The sequence below is a fragment of the Carcharhinus amblyrhynchos genome, chromosome 2, assembly GCF_965287045.1.
Source record: "Carcharhinus amblyrhynchos chromosome 2, sCarAmb.v2.hapA, whole genome shotgun sequence".
In the NCBI taxonomy this organism is placed as follows: domain Eukaryota; kingdom Metazoa; phylum Chordata; class Chondrichthyes; order Carcharhiniformes; family Carcharhinidae; genus Carcharhinus; species Carcharhinus amblyrhynchos.
Genome location: NC_137325.1, coordinates 19,949,924 through 19,972,247, shown reverse-complemented (window position 1 = coordinate 19,972,247; position 22,324 = coordinate 19,949,924). Strand labels below are relative to the sequence as shown.

General features: G+C 43.8%; 1 protein-coding gene across 1 annotated transcript in view; it reads left to right on the top strand.

Moving 5' to 3' along the window:
* The window catches only part of ahrra (aryl-hydrocarbon receptor repressor a), a 203,218-nt gene that overhangs the window by 154,897 nt on the left and 25,997 nt on the right, over positions 1–22,324 (top strand). The window contains exon 5 of the mRNA XM_080203261.1: positions 15,772–15,861. Coding sequence (XP_080059387.1) covers positions 15,772–15,861 — 90 coding nt within the window. The remainder of the gene's footprint in view (positions 1–15,771; positions 15,862–22,324) is intronic.

The following is a 22,324-nucleotide window of genomic DNA, read 5'->3' as shown; positions in this document are numbered from 1 at the left end:
ACCTGCAAAGAGATATCATGCTCTATATTGGGAGGTCCGGTCACTATCCAAACTGAAAATTAATTTTGTGGAAATTAGTAAGTTATTGTTGACAAGGGATGGTATTTAATGCTCTCTCTCAATGAAACTCTGCCATTTTGAGTCCAAAGTGTGATTATTTCCAATATGTGGGAATGAAAAGATATAAAACACATATGTCTGCATAACCTTGCACGCTTGTTACATGAAAGCGAAGGAGATAGTCATTGACGACAGGAAGCGTAGTGGAGAATACATCCCTGTCTACATCAATGGGGGTGAAATAGAAATGGTCAAGAGCTTCAAGCTTTTAGGTGTCCAGATCACCAATAACCTGTCCTGGTCCCCCCATGCCAACACTATAGTTAAGAAAGCCCACCAAAGCCTCTACTTTCTCAGAAGACTAAGGAAATTTGGCATGTCAGCTACAACCCTCATCAACTTTTACAGAAAGCATTCATTCTGGTTGTTTCATAGCTTGGTGTGGCTCCTCCTCTGCCCAAGACCACAAGAAACTACAAAAGACCATGAATGTAGCCCAATCCATCATGCAAACCAGCCTTCCATCCGTTGATTCTGTCTGCATTTCCCGCTGCCTCAGAAAAGCAGCCAGCACAGTTAAGGACCCCACACACCTCAGACATAGTCTTTTCCACCTTCTTCTGTCAGGAAAAAGGTACAAAAGTCTGAGGTCATGTACCAACCAACCTCCTTCCCTGCTGCCATTAGACTTTTGAATGGATCTACCTTGTATTAAGTTGATCTTTCTCTACACCCTAACTCTGACTGTAACACTACATTCTATACTCTCTCAATTCCTTTTCTATGAATGGTATACTTTGTCTGTTTTGCATGCGAGAAACAGTACTTTTCACTGTATACTAATACAATTGACAATAATAAATCGAATCAAATCAATATAATTTCCACCCACTTCCGTGGATCCTGTATGTGTCCCAATCACATTAACACAAGGACAGTTGACAAATATGTATATAAACTGACTAACAAGCGAAATGCATCTCAAACTGAATGCATCGAATCAACAATTCAAGGATTTCAGGCTGCCAAGGGCTTCATTTATAAAAAAAAAAGAAGGATAATCTCTGTGGGTTGAATTTTAAAGGCTGGTTTCAAAGGATAAATATCTTTGTACCCTTGGGAAATTTTCTTCCAACTTCTAGCATTGGGAGGTATAGTATTATTTCTGAATTTGTTATTTTCTACAACTGAAGAGGGTACTTTTGCATGAAGTTTAAAATACTTCAGGGCAAGATCAGTGAAAAAGGATTGGGTATGTTACCAGACTGGTCCTGTGAAGTTTCTGCCATATTCTGGCATTGATCCGTAATTGCAACATTGGACCTGTTCATATAAGAAGTCTCACAACACCAGGAACCTTTAACCTGGCGTTGTGAGACTTCTTACTGTGTTTATCCCAGTCCAACGCCGGCATCTCTACATCCTGTTCATCTAAGACAGCTAAAGAATTTTTTTAAAGTTCACTTATTAGTGTCACAAGTAGCCTTACATTAACACTGCAATGAAGTTTACTGTGAAAATCCCCTAGTCACCACACTCCAGTGCCTGTTCGGCTACTCTGAGGGAGAGTTTAGCAATGCATCTAACCAGCACATCTTTTATACTGTGGAAGGAAACCGGACCACCCAGAGGAAACCCACGCAGACACGGGGAAAGTGTGCAGACTCAGCACAGACAGTGACCCAAGCTGGGAATTGAACCTGTTAGTCATTTGAAATACTACGTGTCCTTAGGTTAATGTGATTGGGACACACACAGGATCTGTGGAAGTGGGTGGTGGGGGGAAATTATAGTGATTTATTTGACTTATTATTACCGCATGTATTAGTATATCGTGAAAAGTGTTGTTTTTTGCATGCTATACAAACAAAGCATTCTGTTCACAGAGAAGGAAATGAGAGAGTGCAGAATGTAGTGTTGCACTGTGATGCAGCAGTGCTAACCTTTGTGCCACCATGCCGTGCCAATGCTTCCCCCTCTGGAATTTTAGAAAGGAGTTTCTAAAATGACGAGGGAATTACCAGCTAATGTGGCACAACAGAGTAAGGGCATAATTAATACACAATCCTGGTGCAGACACACATACATTCTCGGCACATACTGTAAATGATGCTCCTTTTCTACACGTCACCGATGCAAAACAGGTATGTAGAGAATCAGCAGCCAGTCTTTTGTAGCGCCTGATCTTCTTTCCACTAAAGTTCAAAGATGATATTTCAAATTAGCACTGCTGCCTCACAGCACCTCAGTACCAAAATGTGCATGTTAGGTTGATACACCATCCTAAATTGCCCCTTAGCGTCAGGGGGATTAGCAGGGTAAATACACAGGGTAATGGGGATAAGGCCTGGGTGGGCTTGTCATAGGTACAGGCTCAGTGGGATGAATGGCCACTTTCTGCGCTGTTGGGATTCTGTGATTCTGTTCTAGGAAATTCTCTTTGGAGGTTCTCTTTGAACCTCACTGTCATTTTTATTCATCGACTCACCAAATCCCCACGGTGCGGAAAGAGGCCATTCGGCCCATCAAGTCTGCAGCAACTCTCAGACAGGGCATCCCACCCATTCCCGCCCTATTCCCCTAATCACATGCATTTACTCTGCTAATCCGCTGACACTGTGGCAATGGGCGGCACAGTGGCACAGCAGTTAATACTGCTACCTCGGTGCCAGGGACCTGGGTTCAATCCAAGCCTCGGGTCATAGCTCCCCATAGCTGCATGGGTTTCCTCCAGGTGCTCCTCCCACACTCTGTGAGCAAGATTTTGGTCACCTGGTCTACTTCCCCCTTCACCTTGATCATAGTTTTGTTTTCATTCTGATTCCACTCCTGTGAAGTGCCTCAGGACCTTCACTCATTTAAAGGCCCTATGTCAATGTGAGTTGATGTTGTTGATGCAGTGAACACCCGTACAGTGGCTAAGTGTGCTATGTAGGCTGAGTTGAATAGACTGGAAGACTCCAGGCTTTGCTTTCTTGAGTATGTTGGGTTGCCTAAATGCTAAAGGTTATAACTGGTTTTAGGAAGAATGGAGAAATCAGCCAAGGTTCCCTCTTCTGATCATGGTTGCCAACTCTTGTATTCCTGAATGGCTCCTTATGTGCCTTCAACTGCTCATCCCACATTCCTGCTATTGGTTGATAACTCCAGCCTGTAGATACCCAGACAGGCAAAGCAAACGGAAGACGGGCATTAAGGAGTATGGACAAGGGATTAGTTGATTTTTATACAGAATCTTGGATGATCTGCTTTATGAAGTAGATGGTATTGAAGATATGGTTGCTATTCAGCGAAAATTCGTGACCACAGACCTTGTTAATTGGATAATTGACTCTTGGACAGCCAGCCTTTTCTCTCTAATCTACAATACTTTTGTAACCAATGACAAAAGTTTTCACTAAAGATGAAATAAACACAAATTTTTCTTAATGCCCCTGTGATTGTTCTGCTGGGTTTTTGTAACAACAACATGGAGACTAATCTGGGTGGCAAGATGGCACAGTGGCTAGCACCGCTGCCCACAGAGCCCGGGACTTGGGATCGATTCCCAGCTGAGTCACTGTCTGTGTGGAGTTTGCACGTTCCCCCTCTGTCTGCGTGGGTTTCCTCCGGGTGCTCCAGTTTCCTCCCACAGTCTGAAAGAGGTACTGGTTGGGTGCATTGGCCATGCTAAATTCTCCCTCAGTATACCAAATAGGTACCGGAGTGTGGCGACTAAAGTTTATTTATTAGCCACAAGTAAAGCTTACATTAACACTGCAATGAAATTACTGTGAAATTCACCTAGTCACCACACTCTGGCACCTGTTCGGGTCAATGCACCTAACCAGCACGTCTTTCAGACGGTGGAAGAAAATTGGAACATCCAGAGGTAACCCACGCAGACATGGGGAGAATGTGCAAACTCCACACAGACAGTGACCCAAGCCAGGAATCGAACCCGGGTCCCTGGTGTTGTGAGGCAGCAGTGCCAACCACCGTGTCACCATGCCTCTCCAAAAGTAAATATTGGGCTTCCTTCAAGCCAGAATTGAACCAGCGACCTAGAGGTTAGGGGATTTTCACAGTAACTTCATTACAGTGTTAATGTAAACTTACTTGTGACACCAATAAATAAATAAAATTAACTCATAGGGATACAAGGAGAAGCTGGAGGATTAACAACACTGCTGCTAGCTAGTGGCTATCAAGAAGATGTTTGAATATAAATAGTACATCAGCACTCACTCACTCGGGCTACACCCATGTGTGGAAATGGCCCCATGGCCAAGTGACCTGAGCATTGCCCCAAAAGTCAGAACACTGTGTGAAGCAATAACTTTGCAAGAGGTGGAGAAAGGAAGACGGTGGGGTGCAGGAGGAAAGGGCAGTAATAATTTACTAATGGAAGGGTTACTGTCAGGCGACCATCTGACTGTTAAACGTGAAGCGAATCTTCAATCATTCAGGCTGTCTCGAGTTCGCCATGGGATCAGTTATTGAAGGCATCTTTAATGGACGAAGCAAATGTTTTATAAAAGAGAAAGATACGAGCGTGAAAATGGCAAACATGTGGCTAATTGCATCGGCTCTGGGTTTTGAATCTGTTGTGTTTGTTAAGCAAGTTTTTTCTCGCAACTCCCAAACAAATTGAGTTAATCGATGGACAAGAAGCGGGAGCAATAGTTCAGAATCCTAAGTGAAAACGGTTCCAGGCAAGTCAAAAGCTGATTGACCCTGGGAATGTGGTGCCCAAATTGCGTGACTTCAAAGTAGTTCACAGCAGGGAAATGACTGGAGGCCTTATAATTATGCTGGAGTTACTATGGAAACTATTTCTCCAGGGGCCGCCATGCCAATGATTTTTTTCCCTTTTTTTTAATTCAAAGAAAGGCCTAATAAGAGAAATGTTGTTTGGAACAGTTCTTCTTTAATAAGTCCTGACCCTGATGGAACAACTTTGAAGTTCTGGCTAGCTGCCTCAAATCCCTGCTTATAAAGAGAGAGAAAAAAACAGGATACATTTTCGGCAGGAAATCCCATCTGTCTCCACATCATTCTCAAAGAACTTTCTTTTTATTCGTTGATCAGATGCTTTTATTACGTGTTGACACCATGCAATCCGAACAGGTACCGATCCTTTTAATCTTGAAGGTGCAGGAATTCAGTCTTTCCTATGACAAGGAGGTCAGCTGCTTTTCTTGCCAAAACACCAAAGAACTTGCATTTACGTAGCACCTTTCATAGCCTGTCCCAATGTGCCATATGGTCAAAAAACTGTATTTGAGCTGTAATTGGGGTGGTAATGTAGGAATTTGTGCACATAAAAACCCCCACAAACATTTATCTGGTAAATGACAATATAATCTGCTTTGAGTAGGATAAACCGAGAGATAATCTTTGACCAAATAACCAGGGAGTGGTCCCCTGCTTTTCTTTGAATGATAAATTATACGTCAGCTTGAGTGGATACTTGGTGCCTTGTTTTAACGTCTCATCCAAAAGGTGGCAGAGCTGCCCTCCCTGAGTACTGGCACTAAAACTTGAAAGCAAAACCTTTCAACTCGAGAGGTGGGAGAGGTTACCACCAGGCCACAGTTGACAACAGACAGGAGCAAAGGAATAAAGGAGGTGGGACGTACCAGACATTAGCAAACCTAGGGAAAGGTGAGATAGAAAACAGGAGACCTGTGAATCAGATTTGAAATTAAGGCCAAATTTGCAAATTACTGGGAATCTGTAAAGTGAAAGAGATCAAAGGTGAACACACAGAAGGCAGAGTGCTATGTCCTGGCAAACTGCCTCCCCCACCACAAATGCTATCTAAGCGTCCCTTCTTTTGAGACTGACAGATACATCCCACTTCACAAATAATGCTGCCAGGCCTCCTATTAACCCAGAATCATCAGGAGTTACAATTGATCTCTGAGACCTGGACAATGCTGTAAGACAGCGTGAGGGTAAAATCAAATGGGGCATTTTAAAAGTATTAACTTTATTTTTTCATTTTGTTTGTGTGGCCTGGGCTTTGGCAGCTCCCTCTGCGATTGGATCCTGAACTTCCTAATTCACAGGCCAAAATCAGTAAGGATAGGCAACAACACCTCCTCCACGATCATCTTCAACACCGATGCCCCACAAGGCTGTGTTCTCAACCCTATACTCGTTGAACATCTATGACTGTGTGGCCCAAATTCTACTCCATTTTGATTTTCAAGTTTGCCGACAACACCACTGTAGTGGGTCGGATCTCAAACAATGACAAGACAGAGTACAGGAATGAGATAGAGAATCTAATAAATTGGTGTGATGACATTATCTCTCCCTCAATGTCAACAAAACGAAGGAGATTGTCATCAGCTTTCAGAAGCGTAGTGGAAAACATGCCATCAATGGGTGCGAAGTGGAATGGGTCGAGAGCTTCAAGTTTATAGGTGTCTAGATCACCAACAACCTGTTCTGGTCTCCCCATGCCGAGACTATGGTTAAGAAAGTCCACCAACGCCTCTACTTTCTCAGAAGACTGAGGAAATTTGGCATGTCAGCTGCAACTCTCACCAACTTCTGCAGATGCACCATAGAAAGCATTCATTCTGCTTGTATCACAGCTTGGTATGGCTCCTGCTCTGCCCAAGACCACAAGGAACTACAAAAGGTCGTAAATGTAGCCCAGTCCATCAGCCTCTCATCCATTGACTCTGAATACACTTCCTGCTGACTCAGAAAAGCAGCCAGCATAACTAAGGACCCCACGCATGCCCGACATTCTCTCTTCCACCTTCTTCTGTCAAGAAAAAGGTATCAAAGTCTGAGGTCACATACCAACCAACCCAAGCCTGCTGCCATCAGACTTTTGAATGGACCTACCTCACATTAAGTTGATCTTTCTCTACACCCTAGCTATAACTATAACACTACATTCTGCACTGTCTTGTTTCCTTCTCTATGAATGGCATGCTTTGTCTGTGTAGCTTGCAAGAAACAATACTTTTCACTGTATACTAATACATGTGACAATAATAAATCAAATCAAATCAAATACACTTTCATGTCTTGATTCTAAAACCTCTTGGAGAAAAAAACTGTTTGAGCACTGTGGTTACAGGAGGGAGGCTATTAGATGGGACCTTCAGATATAACTTTGTGGAATGTCCAGCCAGAATTGGATATATATGTATTTGAAAACTTTCATTTCAATAGCATTATTCGCAGCCCCAGGAAGTGCAAAAGAGCTTCATAGCCAATTAAATACTTTTGAAGTGTAATAGTGTTGTAGTGTAGAAGGCATAGCAGTCAATTTGTACACAGTATGCTCCCGCAAACAGTAATGAGAAAATTACTAGATTTCTTTTCTGAAGTTAGTTGGCGGAGTAATATTAGCCAGGACACTTTTCTTCATTCATTCAATAGATGTGGCATCACTGGTTGGGCCAGCATTTATTGCCCATCCTTAATTACACTTGAATTGAATAGTTTGATCGGCCATTTCAAAGGGCATTTAAGACTCAACAACGTTGCTGTGGTCTGGAGTCACATGTAGGCCTGACCATGTAAGGATGTCTCACCCCTACCCTTCAGAATCACGAGAGGCTCCTTCTCCTTCTCACTTTTCACCCCACAGCCTCCACAGTCAAAGGGTCATCCTCCACCATTTCCATCAACTCCAGCAAGATGCTACCACGAAATACATTCCCCAACACATCATCCCTTACTCGCCCCTCCCCCGCAGCATTCCACAGGGACCATTCCCTCTGCTACATCCTAGACCACTCTTCCACTTCCCCCAACCCTTCATCCCCTTCCCACACCACCTTCTCTTTAAATCACAGAAGGTGCAACATTGACCCCTTATCCCCTCATTGTCCAAGGGTCCAAACCTTCCTTTCAACTTCACTTGCACCTCCTCCAATTTGGTCTACTGTCTTTGCTGCTCCCGGTCTGGTCTCCTCTACATGGGACAGACTAAACACAGATTGGTTGACCGCTTTGCGGAACACTTCCATTCCATCCCCAACCTTTCTGTCACTCACCATTCCAATCCCGCATCTTGCTCTTGTACCCACATATCCGTCCTTGGCCTGCTGCAGTGCTCCAGTGATGTCCAAAGCAAACTGGAAGAACAACACCTCATTCTCCAATTCGGCACGTTACAGCCATCCGGAGTCAACAGTGAGTTCAACTACTTTAGGCTGTGAACTTCCCCTCTATCTTGACTCCCGCCTTTTTTTATGCAGTTTACTTGATTTATCCCAACACAATCCTCAGATCCCCAAAATTGACACTGCCCTTGTTGTTTAGTTTTGCTCCCATTGAACACTGACCTCCGTTTCTCTATTATCACATTCTGTTATCCTATCTTTGCCACTTATTAATATTCTTCAGTTCCTAATGGCACTATTAACAGTCCATGACATCTCTCCTTGGATCTGACCTATCACTGACTTTTCATTTTGCCCCACTTCACTCTCCAAGTGTATGATGCATTACATTTCTATCCCTCTTCTGTTCTGTGAAAGGATCACATGGACTCGAAACATTAACTGTGTTTCATTCTCCACAGATGGTGCCAGACTAGTTTATCCAGCATTTTCTGTATTTTAACCCAGCATTTTCTGTTTTTATGCCTATCGTAATTCACTTCTTTAAAACCTACATTCTACATTTAACGTTGACATGTGAAGTTAGCAATTGTCAGAATGTTCCTAGCTCCAGGACCAGACTCTCCTCTGAAATCACATCTAACACAGCTCACACAAGCTTCAGAAATTCACCCACCTCACTGAAAGTCTCAAATTCAGTTAAATACGGAACTGAGGTGGGCAGCAATGTGGCAGTCCCGGTGCCAGCTTGCATGTATATTATCGGTGACCAACTTCCACAGTTCCCGCGCTAGTCGAAATGGCAGCTGGCAGGAATAAGCTCACCATTTTAGATTTCTAATACCATCTGTCTCCCCCACCACCACCATCACCACCCCCACCTGCTTTGGCATCCACCCAACCTGGATTTGCCCCATGTCAGCATGGCAAAATCCAATCCCACGAGTTTAGGTTCAGCACTTGTGGAAAACATGTCAGATGTTCACAAAAGTAGCCTCCTGATCTACATTGTGTATTTCTGGTGCTCGAATAAATCTTGCGCAATGAATCCCCATTATAGATTAGAAATTGCAAGTGAATTTCTATCTTACACAGAGGAGGAGTTTGAGGTTCCAGACAGTAGTGTAGGAGATGAGTGTGCTGTTGAGTTCCGGGATGTTTGTGCCCACTGATTTGATACCATCAATGCATTATGACTTAATATGGTTCAGATAGCCTTGAGATAGGAAACAGAGCAATACGGTCAAGATGATTAGATACATACTTAATGGTAAATGAGTTTGACTTCTGGGGTGCAATTCCACCAGCTCGCCACACGGGGGCAGTAATCAGGGAAGAAGGGATGATCAGCCAGGATGGTGTTACGGTGGGGGGGGGGCGGGAATTGATCAGCTGGGTGGCATTCGGAAGGGGGATGATGTCCAAGTCGGCAGGCAATCGACAGAGGAGGAGGGGAGAAATATTGTTGATGGGTGGGGGAGGAAGTGACAAAACTTCTCAGGGGATCGGGATACCTGCGCACTGGTGCCTCTAGAGCTCCGCAACCGGCTTTCCAGGTGAGCTGAGGGTCCAGCACACCACCCGTCCCCCCCAACTCCTGGCAAGAATTGCACAAGGGCTCTTCTTATGCAGGAGCTAGTAATTTACGTTACTTACCTCCCTGAAAAAAAGGGCAAGAAAACCTACTATTTTCTTGCCTGTTCGACATTTAACATTATTTTTGAAAAAATTCCGCCTCTGTGTTTTGTAGAAACAACCTGATTTTGGGTTTTCTCACTTATTCTGTTATAAGTACATAATGACTCAATAAGATGGTGCGTGTGAGTGGAGGACTGTAAAGATCTTGAGCTTTCCTTTATAAATTGCCAGGAGAATGAAGGAAAAGGTTTGACGAAATGTATGTCTCTATTCAGAGGAACAACAGGGCAATTGCATTTATTTTTAATTGTGAGGACTGCTTCAGCACATCTCGTATGTAAAGATGTGAACTAAAAGAGTAAAAGGATTAAGCTGCAAACCATATTTGGTGCCAGTTTCCAATAAACTGAAAAAGGATGTAACAGAGGGTCTAGTCAAAATTCAGCTGACGTGCGATTAGTAAACTAAAACTAACAAGGGCCCCAATGGGGGTAGGCATTCTGGGCCATAATAGTTTTTACTCAGTCTTTAGTATGGCATGATAACAAAATACAAACTTGATGTGACGGTGTGTCTGTAATTATGTAATAGAACCTCGGTTAGACCACACATGGAGTACCGTACACAGTTTTAGCCTCGATCTTATTAAAAGGATAGAGAATCACTGGAGAATGTGCAAAATCATTTAATAGGATAGTACCTGTACTGAGATATTATAAGAACAATTAAACGGGCTGGGGCTCGTTTCTCTAGTGGAGGCTGAGAATGTTCCCAAGGTGACTGAGTGCAGCAGCTTGTGCTGACCAGGGTGATTCCCCCATCCTGCTTGTTTTCACCAGTCATGTGACCCTTATTTCTGCAGATTAGTCCTTAAAGGGACAATCACTACAGTTACACTAATAGAAATCAGAAATTGGTGGCACGGCGGCAAACAGTTCACAGCGCCAGGGACCCGCGTTCGATTCCCGGCTTGGGTCACTGTCTGTGTGGAATCTGCACATTCTCCCCTTGTCTGTGCGGGTTTCCTCTGGGTGTTTCCTCCCACAGTCCAAAGAATGTGCTGGTGAGGCGCATCAGCCATGCTAAGTTCTCCCTCCATGTACCCGAACAGGAGCCGGAGTGTGGCGACTAGGGGATTTTCACGGTAAGTTCATTGCAGTGTTAATGCAAGCCTACTTGTGACAGTAGTAAGTAAATAAACTTTACAAATCACTAAAGAGGGATGGAAGCAAGTTCATGTGGAGTAAAACCAGTAGCATAGACCTGTCGGTCGGGCTGAATGGTCTGCTTCTGTGCTGCACATTCTTTACAAGTCTATGGAATTAAAACAAAGCATACTTTTTACGAACTTGCTGCTGAAAGGTCTCTCAAGTCTGTCAGTAAGATCAGTAAATGTTAAACACTGCTCATCTGAGCGAGATGTGTGAGAATTTCAGTCTTCTAACTCTCTAATTATAACCCTGATTCATTCCTCCCTTAAAGTATGACTTTCAGGCATGTGGTTTGAATTTGGATTCATACCAGCGTGTGAAAAAACAGGCACCAAATTTAGACGCCCTGTTGTAGAAACGTGGCTATAGGCCGAGTTGCTATAATAATTTATAATTAAACTGTGCAAAAATTTATTGATGATTCTCATCAAGGTGTAGGCTGGGGTCAGTGTTTGGGTAAGTAATGACTCTTCCCCAGACAGATCCACATTGGCATAAGATAAATCCTACCGCATTTAACATTATAGAAATATCTGTATGACTTAATATAAGTCTTAGTTTCTGTGAAACATCTGGGCTGGGAGTAAAATATTTTTTGAAATTCCTGCTAGGCTTGATTCTGTTAATCTTGTTCTTGACTGAAATATCCTAGCCTCTGAGGAATAGCACTGTGGATTTTATTTCATGCTTATACGTTCATTTATTTTATTCATTCATGGGACATGGGCTTCACTGGCTGGCCAGCATTTATGGCCCTTGAGAAGGTGGTGGTGAGCTATCTTCTCGTAACACTGCAATCCATGTGCTGTGGGTTGACCCACAATGCCATTCGGGAGGGAATTCCAGGATTTTGACCCAGCGACTGCGAAGGAACAGCAATATATTTCCAAGTCAGGATGATGAGTGGCTTGGAGGGGCACTTGTAGATTGTGGCGTTCCCATGTATCTATTGTCCTTGTCCTTCTAGATGGAAGTGGTCATTGATTTGGAAGGTGCTGTCTAAGGACCTTTGGTGAATAGAACATAGAACATAGAACATTACAGCTCAGTACAGGCCCTTCGGCCCTCGATGTTGCGCCAACCAGTGGAACCAATCTAATGACCCTCTAAGCTAAACTATTCCAATGTTATCCATATGCCTATCCACTGACCATTTGAATGCCCTTAAAGTTGGCAAGTCCACAACTGCTGCAGGCAGAGTATTCCATGACCTTACTACCTTCTGAGTAAAGAACCTACTCCTGACATCCGTCCTATAATTACCACCCCTTAATTTAAAGCTATGTCCCTTTGTGTTAGCCATCACCATCCGAGGTAAAAGGCTCTCACTGTCCACCCTATCCAATCCTTTGATCATCTTGTATGCCTCAATTAGGACACCTCGTAACCTTCTTCTCTCTAATGAAAATAACCTCAAGTCCCTCAGCCTTTCCTCATAAGACCTTCCCACCATACCAGGCAACATCCTGGTAAACCTCCTCTGCACCCTTTCCAACGCCTCCACATCTTTCTTATAATGCGGCGACCAGAACTGTACGCAATACTCCAAGTGCGACCGCACCAGAGTTTTGTACAGTTGTAACATGACCTCACGGCTCCAAAATTCAATCCCTCTACCAATAAAAGCTAACGCACTGTACACCTTCTTAACAACCTTATCAACCTGGGTGCCAACTTTCAGGGAGCTATGCATATGTACCCTGAGATCTCTCTGCTCGTCAACACGACTAAGAGTCCTTCCATTAGCCCTATATTCTGTACTCCTGTTACTCTTACCAAAGTGAATCGCCTCACACTTTTCCGTATTAAACTCCATCTGTCACCTCTCAGCCCAGCTCTGCAGCTTATCTACGTCCCTCTGCAAATGTAACATCCATCCTCACTGTCTACAACTCCTCCAACTTTGGTGTCATCAGCAAATTTACTAATCCATCCTTCTACACCCTCATCTAGGTCATTTATAAAAATGACAAACAGCAGTGGCCCCAAAACAGATCCTTGAGGTACACCACTTGTAACTGAACTCCAGGTTGAATATCTCCCATCAACAACCACCCTCTGTCTTCTATCAGATGGCCAATTCCTAATCCAAACTGCTAGATCACCCTCAATCCCACGCATTTTCTGCAGTAGCCTACCATGGGGAACCTTATCCAACGCTTTGCTAAAATCCATATACACCACGTCAACTGCCTTACTCTGATCCACCTCTTCGGCCACCTTTTCAAAAAACTCGATAAGGTTTGTGAGGCTCGACCTACCCTTCACAAAACCGTGTTGACTATCCCTAATCAATTTATTTTCCTCTAGATGATTATAAATTCTATCCCTTATAATTCTTTCCAAAACTTTGCCCACAACAGAAGTAAGGCTCACTGGTCTATAATTCCCAGGATGGTCTCTACTCCCCTTCTTGAACAAGGGGACAACATTTGCTATCCTCCAGTCTTCCGGCACTATACCTGAAGCCAATGACGACATGAAGATCAAAGCCAAAGGCTCCGCAATCTCCTCCCTAGCCGCCCAGAGAATCCTAGGGTAAATCCCATCCAGCCCACACTGCAGTGCATCTTACAGATGCTGCTACTGAGCACTGGTGGTGGAGAGAATGAATGTTTGTGGATGTGATGCCGCTGCTTTGTCCTGGATAGAGTCAAGCTCTTTGAGTGTTGTTGGAGCTGCGCCCATCCAGGCAAATGGGGAATATTCCATCACATTTCTGATTTGTGCCTTGTAAATGATGGGCAGGCTTTGGGGAGTCAGGAGGTGAGTTACTTGCCACAGAGTTCCTAGCTTCTGACCTGCTCTTGTAGCCATTGTGTTAATGTGGTGAGTCCAGTTGAGTTTCTGATCAATGGTAACCCCAATGATGTTGACTGTAGGGGGGATTCAGTGATGGTAACACCATTGAATGTCATGGGGCAGTGGTTAGATTGTCTCTTATTGGTGATGGTCATTGCCTGGCATTTGTGTCACACAAATATTATTGGTCATTCGAATTAAAGATTTACTAAAGGAGTGATTTTAGTATTGTTGCATATGACATACCGTTAAAAATTAATATAAGTGTTAAGGTATCTGTAGCTTGTTTCTGAGATGCAGATTGCTGCGAAACAGAACAGAACTCCTACAGGACAGGCACTGCCAGCTGGCTCCGAACCTGAACTTTGATAATCTAATGGTAAAGAAAGAACTTGCATTTATGTAGCACTTTCATAGCCTTAGGGCATTCCAAAGTACCTTACATCCAATTAAGTGTCATCACTGGGGCAACTTGGAGGCCATTTTGTAGACATGCAGCCAGTTCCCACAAACAGCAACAGGATGATCACAAAGTTCATTTGTTTTGGTGAAGCTGATGGAGGGATGAATGTTGGCCTGGCAATTGGAGAACTCTACATCTCTTCTTCCAAGTAGTGCTGTGGGATCCTTTATCTTCATGTGGGAAATCAGACAAGGTCTTAGTTTAACATCTCAATTAAAGGGACATCACTTTAGCCAGCTCCTAGAGTATAATACCAGAAGTCTCCAAAATGGAACTTGAACATGCAATCTTCTGACACAAGGCTGAAAGTGCTGCCACTGAGTCATTGCTGATGTGAATGTTTGACATTAAGAATTTTCCTGTTTGTGTAACGGTGTCAGCATAGAATTGGCCTGCAATTATTCTGCAGTTTTCTGAGCTCCTGACCAGGTGCCCACTGGTCATGAGACTATTATTTAGGATGTGGGGAAGAGCAGCAGTACTCCAGCTCATCAGTAAACCTTCAGTTTATTCTTTATCAAAATATACCTGCACCTGTGTCAAAGTCCGAGAACTCCCATTCTAAGCAGACAGCGTCAGGAGAGGTGGGGTTTTCATTGCGGTAAGGGGGGGTGGAGTGGCAGTGGTGAGGGGAAGGTGGATGGTGGTATAATGTGGCCAGCTGACCTGGGAAATAGTTTGGAGGCAGCCATAGGAGCTGTTGGGTGTTGAGGGAGGCTGTTTAAAAGCCCCACCTCATTGCTGTGGGAATTCTTCACAATCATAATGATAAAAATAAGACTCCATGCCCTTGCTCCTCACATCCTCTCATTCCCCCCACCATCTGCAGGCCAAATTCATGCCATCATTTGTCCCCCACTCAGCCACTAATGCCCCTCATGCCCCCATTCACCCACTATACGCTGTACAGAACTGATGCACCCTCTGGTGGCAATATTTTTGTTTTAAAAGATTGCTTTAAAAAACAAATCATTCATTGATGACTTTCCACTTAAACTCTTTTTTGGTATAGGTTAATAAAAGTATCAATCATCCATAATCCTTAACATAATCTATATTTGAAACCACAAGCACTTGAAATCTCTTAATCTTGTGTAAATAATCATTGTGCAATTGACAAAAAGAGATGAGGTAGCCAGAGCTGTCAATCACACTTTTTTTTAGCTGGGGCTTAGGTATTTCAGTTCTCCATTGGCTGCCTGGGCTCTCAGCCAAGAATATATAATGAGACTTGGCTAAGAGCCCAGAAATCCAGTAGCGTACTGAAACACCTGAGCCCAGGGAAAACATTGCTTGATTTACAGCTCTGGTTCTCTGATCGATGCTATGCCAAGCCAAAGGAGGAGATGTTAGGTCAGATGACCACATGCTTGGTCAAAGGGGTAGGATTTAAAGAACGACAAAAGAAAAGAGAGGCAGAAGTGTTTTGGAAGGAAATTTCAGAACCTTGGGCCTATTCCATTGAAGGCACAGCATTGACAATACTTATGCTAAATTAGTTTGCTTTTTCTTTCTGCAGGCACTGGATGGGTTCGTGCTCCTAGTGAGTGCTGATGGGATGATATTTTATGTCTCTCCTACAATCATCGATTACCTGGGATTTCATCAGGTAGGGAGCCACAATTCTGGAACATTCTATGACATTTTTGTAAGTGATGGCATTCTTCTTGTGTTGAGTCTCAAACTCTGATTTTTCCATTCCTTGAGTTGTGACCAAGGCATTCAGGCTGAGGATAGAACACATCTCCCTCCAGGAAAAGGAGGAAACCCTGAGGGACAATCATCCAAAATTGCTGCCTTCTCAGTAGTCCCAAAAAGAGTTTGGGCTGTCCCGGGGACATCCTGTGTACACTCCCTCAGGATAAGAGACATTTACAGAGCTTGGAAATGGGAAAATAAAATGAAACAAAAAATGTGTATGTTTCTAAAGAAAATTACCCGTGTTTGAAAAGTGCACCGAATTTATTAACAATTCTGAATCATATTTGAATAAACAGAGTGTGGCTACACCAATATGAAATTGTTGGGCAGATATTGTTGAGGAAGTCTTGATGAGTTTCTGCAGTGTATCCTGCAGATGGTGGTAGAGGGAGTTGAGGTTTAAGATGGTGGACGAGGAGTCAATCAAGTGAGCTGCTTTATCCTGGATGTTTTTAAGATGCTTGAGTATCATTGGAACTGCACTCATCCAGGCAAGCTGAGAGTATTCCATTGCATTCCTGACTTGTGTCTTATAGATGGTAGACAGGCTTTGGGGGATCAGGAGGTGGGACATTCACCATAGGATTCCCAGCCACTAAGCTGCTCTTGTAGCCAGTGTATTTCTGTGGCTAATGGAGGAAAGGTACAACACTGTCTGAGGAACTGCTAGTGGAACTCAGCACTGTGCGACCATAAGTGAACATCCCTACTCTGATATTATGAAAAGCAACCAAAATTTGTCAGACTTAGGACACTGTCTTGAAGAACTCCTATAGCAATGTCCAGGGCAGAGGCAATTGGCCTCCAACAGCCATACTATCTTCCTTTGTGCTAAGTATTATTCCAGTTAATGAAGAGTTTCCCACCAATACCCACAGAGTTCAATTTTATTTGGGCCCCTTGATGCCACACTTGAACAAATCCTGCCTTGATGTCAATGGCAGTCACTCTTACAAGGCAATGGCCTAGTGGTATTATTGCTAGCCTATTAATCAGAAATTCAACTGGGGCCCCTGGTTCGAATCCCACCATGGCAGATGGTGGAATTTGAATCCAATAAAATATACCTGGATTTAAGAATGTAATGATGACTGTGAAACCATTGTTGGAAAAATACGTCTGATTTGATTTGATTTATTATTGCCACGTGTATTAGTTCTTGCATGCTATACAGACAAAGCATACCATTCATACAGAAGGAAAGGAGAGAGAGCAGGATGTAGTGTCTGGTTCATTAATGTCCTTTATGGAAGGAAATCTGCCATCCTTACCTGGTCTGGCCTACATGTGACTCCAGAGCCGCAGCAATGTGTTTGACTCTCGGCTGCCCTCGGGCAATTAGGGTTGGGCAATAAATGCTGGCTCAGCCAGCGATGCTCATGTCCCATGAATGAATAAAACAAAACACGTGGGTAGACTCAGTTCCTTTATTCATGTTTGGACCAATGCTTTAGTACAATCCAGGGCCTGTTGGTCCTGACGTAATCCAACCTGAGCATTGTGAAATATACTACGTGAATGCAAGTTCTTCCTATCTTTGCTCTATTGAGGGCCACTCCCATTTACATGTCTACTGAAGTATTCCCTGGCCCTCAAGATCGAAAGAACAAAATCTTCCCAATCCTGGTTTAAGATTCTTCCCTTCAAATCCCGACCCCCATGCCCATCCTGGTCCTGCCACTCTGCCCCGTATCACTGCTTGAGTTCTACTTCGCTCACAGTTTCTAGTTAAGTATTTTAAAGATCCTTTAGGGATTATTGTATAGCCAAGAGAATGATCTTCCATGTACTTACAAGCTTGTAACAAAAGTCGTATTTCGGACATTGCAAATCCAAATGTCTATCTGGTCTAATGCCAACAGGATTAAGTACTCCTGAAGGAATATGTTTGGCAGATCTCATAAAGATTAAATTGATTCTTCCATACAACAATTCTTTTTGTAGCAATCAAAGCCACCACATAATTGAAGGTCTATTATATAAATGTAGTTGAATAAAATAATATGCTTGATTGACTTTTGTATTTATTGATTTGTCAATAAAAACTGGCTATTTAAGGTGCGGTTTAAATATATAATCACATACACAGCCAATTGCCCTTTGTATTAGCATTAAACAGCACCCATGAGCAGCAAAGGCCTTTCACACAGTTAAGTTTACCGCATTGTTGGAGGTTCACCAAAGAAACAGTCAGAGGTGCCAATTTTCAGATAAGGCATTAAATAAACCCGATTTTCAAGTTTGCTGACGACACCGCCGTAATGGGTCAAATCTCAAACAATGACGAGACAGAGTACAGGACTGAGATAGAGAATCTACTAAATTGGTGTGATGACAATAATCTCTCTCTCAATGTTAACAAAACAAAGGAGGTTGTCATCAACTTTAGGAAGCTTAGTGGAAAACATAACTCTGTCTACGTCAATGGGGACGAAGTAGAAATGGTCAAAAGCGTCAAATTTTTAGGTGTCCAGATCACCAACCACCTGTCCTGGTCTCCCCATGCCAACGCTATAGTTAAGAAAGCCCACCAACGCCTCTACTTTCTCAGAAGACTAAGAAAATTTGGCATGTCAACTACAACTCTCACCAAATTTTACAGATGCACCTTAGAAAGCATTCTTTCTGGTTGTATCACAGCTTGGTATGGCGCCTGCTCTGCCCAAGACCACAAGGAACTATAAAAGGTTGTGAATGTAGCCCAATCCATCACGCAAACCATCCTCCCATCCATCGACTCTGTCTACACTTCCCGCTGCCTCGGCAAAGCTGCCAGCATAAATAAGGATCCCACACACCCCAGACATTCTCTCATCCACCTTTTGCCATCAGAAAAAAGATACAAAAGTCTGAGGTCATGTACCAACCGACTCAAGAACAGCTTCTTCCCTGCTGCCATCAGACTTTTGAATGGACTTACCTCACACTATGTTGATCTTTCTCCACACCCTCACTGTGACTGTAACATTACACTCTGCACTCTCTCATTTCCTTCACTATGAACGGTATGCTTTATCTATATAGTGCACAAGAAACAATACTTTTCACTGTATACTAATGGATGTGACAATAATAAATCAAATTAAATCCAATCAAATCAAAGCCACATTTGCCCTCTTCGACAGACATAAAGAATTCTGTGGTACTATTTTAAGAAGAGCAAGGGAGTTCTTCTTGATGTCCTCACCAATATTTATCCCTCAATCAACAACACTAAAAATGGGTTATTTGATCATTATTTCATTGTTGTTTATGGAGCCTTGCTGCCTGAAAATTTGCTACAGTGTTTCCTACATTATGCTCATGCCCATACTGCCACGATGTGCTTTGGGATGGCCTGTGGTCAGTGAAGACTTTATATCAGTGCAAGCCTTTCTTCCTTTTGGTTTGCAATGAGGTGGCACAGTGGTTAGCACTGCTGCCTCACAGTGCCAGGGACCTGGGTTCGATTCCCAGCTTAGGTCACTATCTGTGTGGAGTCTAAATGTTCTCCCCGACTCTGCGTGAGTTTCCTCCCAAAAACCGAAAGACGTGGTGCTTAGACGCATTGACCATTCCAATTTCTCCCTCAATGTACCCAAACAGATGCCAGAGTGTGGCTACTAAGAAATTTTCAAGTAACTTCATCGCAGTGTTAATGTAAGCCTACTTGAGACAATAATAAACACATGAATAAATCTCCAGCACCTCAAAATTATAATGGTTTAAAATCAGCCAGACTCAGTGAAGGGCAATATTAAGTCACCTTGGCCTCAAGCGCGAGATAGTTAAAATCAGCCAAGGCCGAGTGAAAAGATATTTAAGATCACCCAACCGACAAAGGGAACAAGCAGGACTGGCCTTCACATTCTCCTTCACCAATACCGACCCACAATTAAAATTGAGGCCACATGCTGTTCAGTGTATAGAATGGACTTGTGTGCAGAGTGTTGGTGGCAATAAGAACATAAGAACATAAGAAATAGGAGCAGGAGTAGGCCATCTGGCCCTTCGAGCCTGCCCCGCCATTCAATAAGATCATGCTGATCTGTCGTGGCTCAGTTCCACATTCCCGCCCTCTCCCCATAACCCTTAATCCCCTCTCTTATCAAAAACCCATCAACCCGCGTCTTAAAAATATTTAGCGAGGCAGCCTCCACCACCTCAACGGGCAGAGAATTCCAGAGATTCACCACCCTTTGAGTGAAGAAGTTCCTCCTCAACTCCGTTCTAAACCGCCCCCCCCCCCCCCCGCCCTTATCTTGAGGCTGTGCCCTCTAGTCCTACTGTCCTTTCTGAGCGGGAAGAGCCTCTCCACTTCTATCCTATCCATCCCATTCATCATCTTATACGTCTCAATGAGATCTCCCCTCATTCTTCTAAACTCTAACGAGTACAAGCCTAGTTTATTCAGCCTCTCCTCATAGCTCAACCCCCTCAACTCTGGCATCAGCCTAGTAAACCTCCTCTGCACTCCCTCCAAGGCCAAAATATCCTTGCATAAGTACGGCTCCCGAAACTGCACACAGTACTCCAGCTGCGGTCTCACCAATGCCCTATACAGCCGCAGCAAGACCTCCCTACTTTTATATTCAATCCCCCTCGCTATGAAGGCCAGCATCCCATTAGCCTTCCTGACCACCTGCTGTACCTGCAAGCTGGGTTTTTGCGACTCATGCACAAAGACCAATAGCTCTGGAATCGACCCAATTGGATCTATCAATAGCAGGAAGTTTGGGAATGTGGGGCTAAGATAGGCCACTGTGGTTACCACTGCTGCCTCACAGCGCTAGGGACCTGGGTTCAATTCCAGTGTCGGGTGGCTGTCTGTGTACAGGTTGCACGTTCTCCCCGTGTCTGCATGGGTTTCCTGCCACATTCCAAAGATGTGCAGGTTAAGTTGATTGGCAAAATTGCCCCTTAGTGTCAGGGGGATTCGCAGGGTAAATATGAGGGGTTACAGGGATAGAACCTGGGAGGGATTATCGGTGCAGTCTCGAAGGGCCGAATGGCCTCAGTCTGCACTGTAGGAATTCTGCGATTCCCTGGGTTTAACCTGAGTCAGTATAATTCAAGACATTTCGAACTCAGAAACCGGGAGCACGAATATATTTTCTTTGAATATGAGATTGGAATTTGAATGCTCAGACACAGTATTATTTGGCACTTTGCAGTCACTACCAACCTAGTATCGGTTTCCTGTTCACCTCAATGAAAGGCGTACAGAATGAATGCAAAGTTATTAATAAAATGCAGTCGGTTACTTATAATTACTGCCTTTGAACAAAAACAAGTGGCTGCCAGGAGAAATACTGCAAGAGAAATCTTTCAGCAGACAGGTCTCATGCAACCGACACTTGATCTGTCAGTTAGAGTGTTGTGGGAAATGTTTCAAAGCGTTGGCTACATGGGACCACAGTGTTTGAATGTTCAGTCATTGTTTTCTGCTCTTTCGCTCCTTGCGTGCAACGGCTCTGGAAAATATGGAGAGGATAAATATTTCCAAACGCCTTGTCATCCAGTGATATAAAGCATTCCTAAGCCACATGGACTGCAGGCTTCAAGAAGGCTGATTGCCACCTCCTTCTCAAGAGCAATTAGAATGGGCTAGCCAGTGACACCCACATCCTGTGATAGCATTCAACTCCTGTCTGGCAGTGGTTGGGGAGAGGTGGGGAGGGATGCAGAAGTTTTTATTTCAGAATTTTAGTCCAACTTGAAGCACAGTTAATCAGAATTGGGACCAGCAGCCCGTTTAAACATGAATGATCACACAGTCTAGACACAAACTAGAGGATGCTGCCACAGTGTTAGTTGTGGCTCAGTTGGTGCCGCTCTTGCCTCTCAGTCCAAAGGTTGTGGGTTCACTTTCTACCCAAGGGGCGTGAGCATATGTCCTAAGCTGACAGTCCAATGGGCAGCACAGTTGTTAGCACTGCTGCCTCACAGCGTCAAAGATCTGGGTTCGATTCCTAACTTAGGTCACTGTCTGTGTAGAGTCTGCATGTTCTCCCCATGTCTGCATGGGTTTCCTCCGGGTGCTCTGGTTCTGTCCCACAGCCCGAAAGATGTGCTGGTTAGGTGCACTGGCCTTGCTAAATTCTCCCTCAGAACAGGCACCGGAGTGAGGCGACTAGGGGATTTTCACAGTAACTTTGTTGCAGTGTTAATAAGAACATAAGAACATAAGAAATAGGAGCAGGAGTAGGCCATCTAGCCCTTCGAGCCTGCCCCGCCATTCAATAAGATCATGGCTGATCTGTCGTGGCTCAGTTCCACATTCCCGCCCTCTCCCCATAACCCTCAATCCCCTCGCTTATCAAAAACCCATCAACCCGCGACTTAAAAATATTTAGCGAGGCAGCCTCCACCACTTCAACGGGCAGAGAATT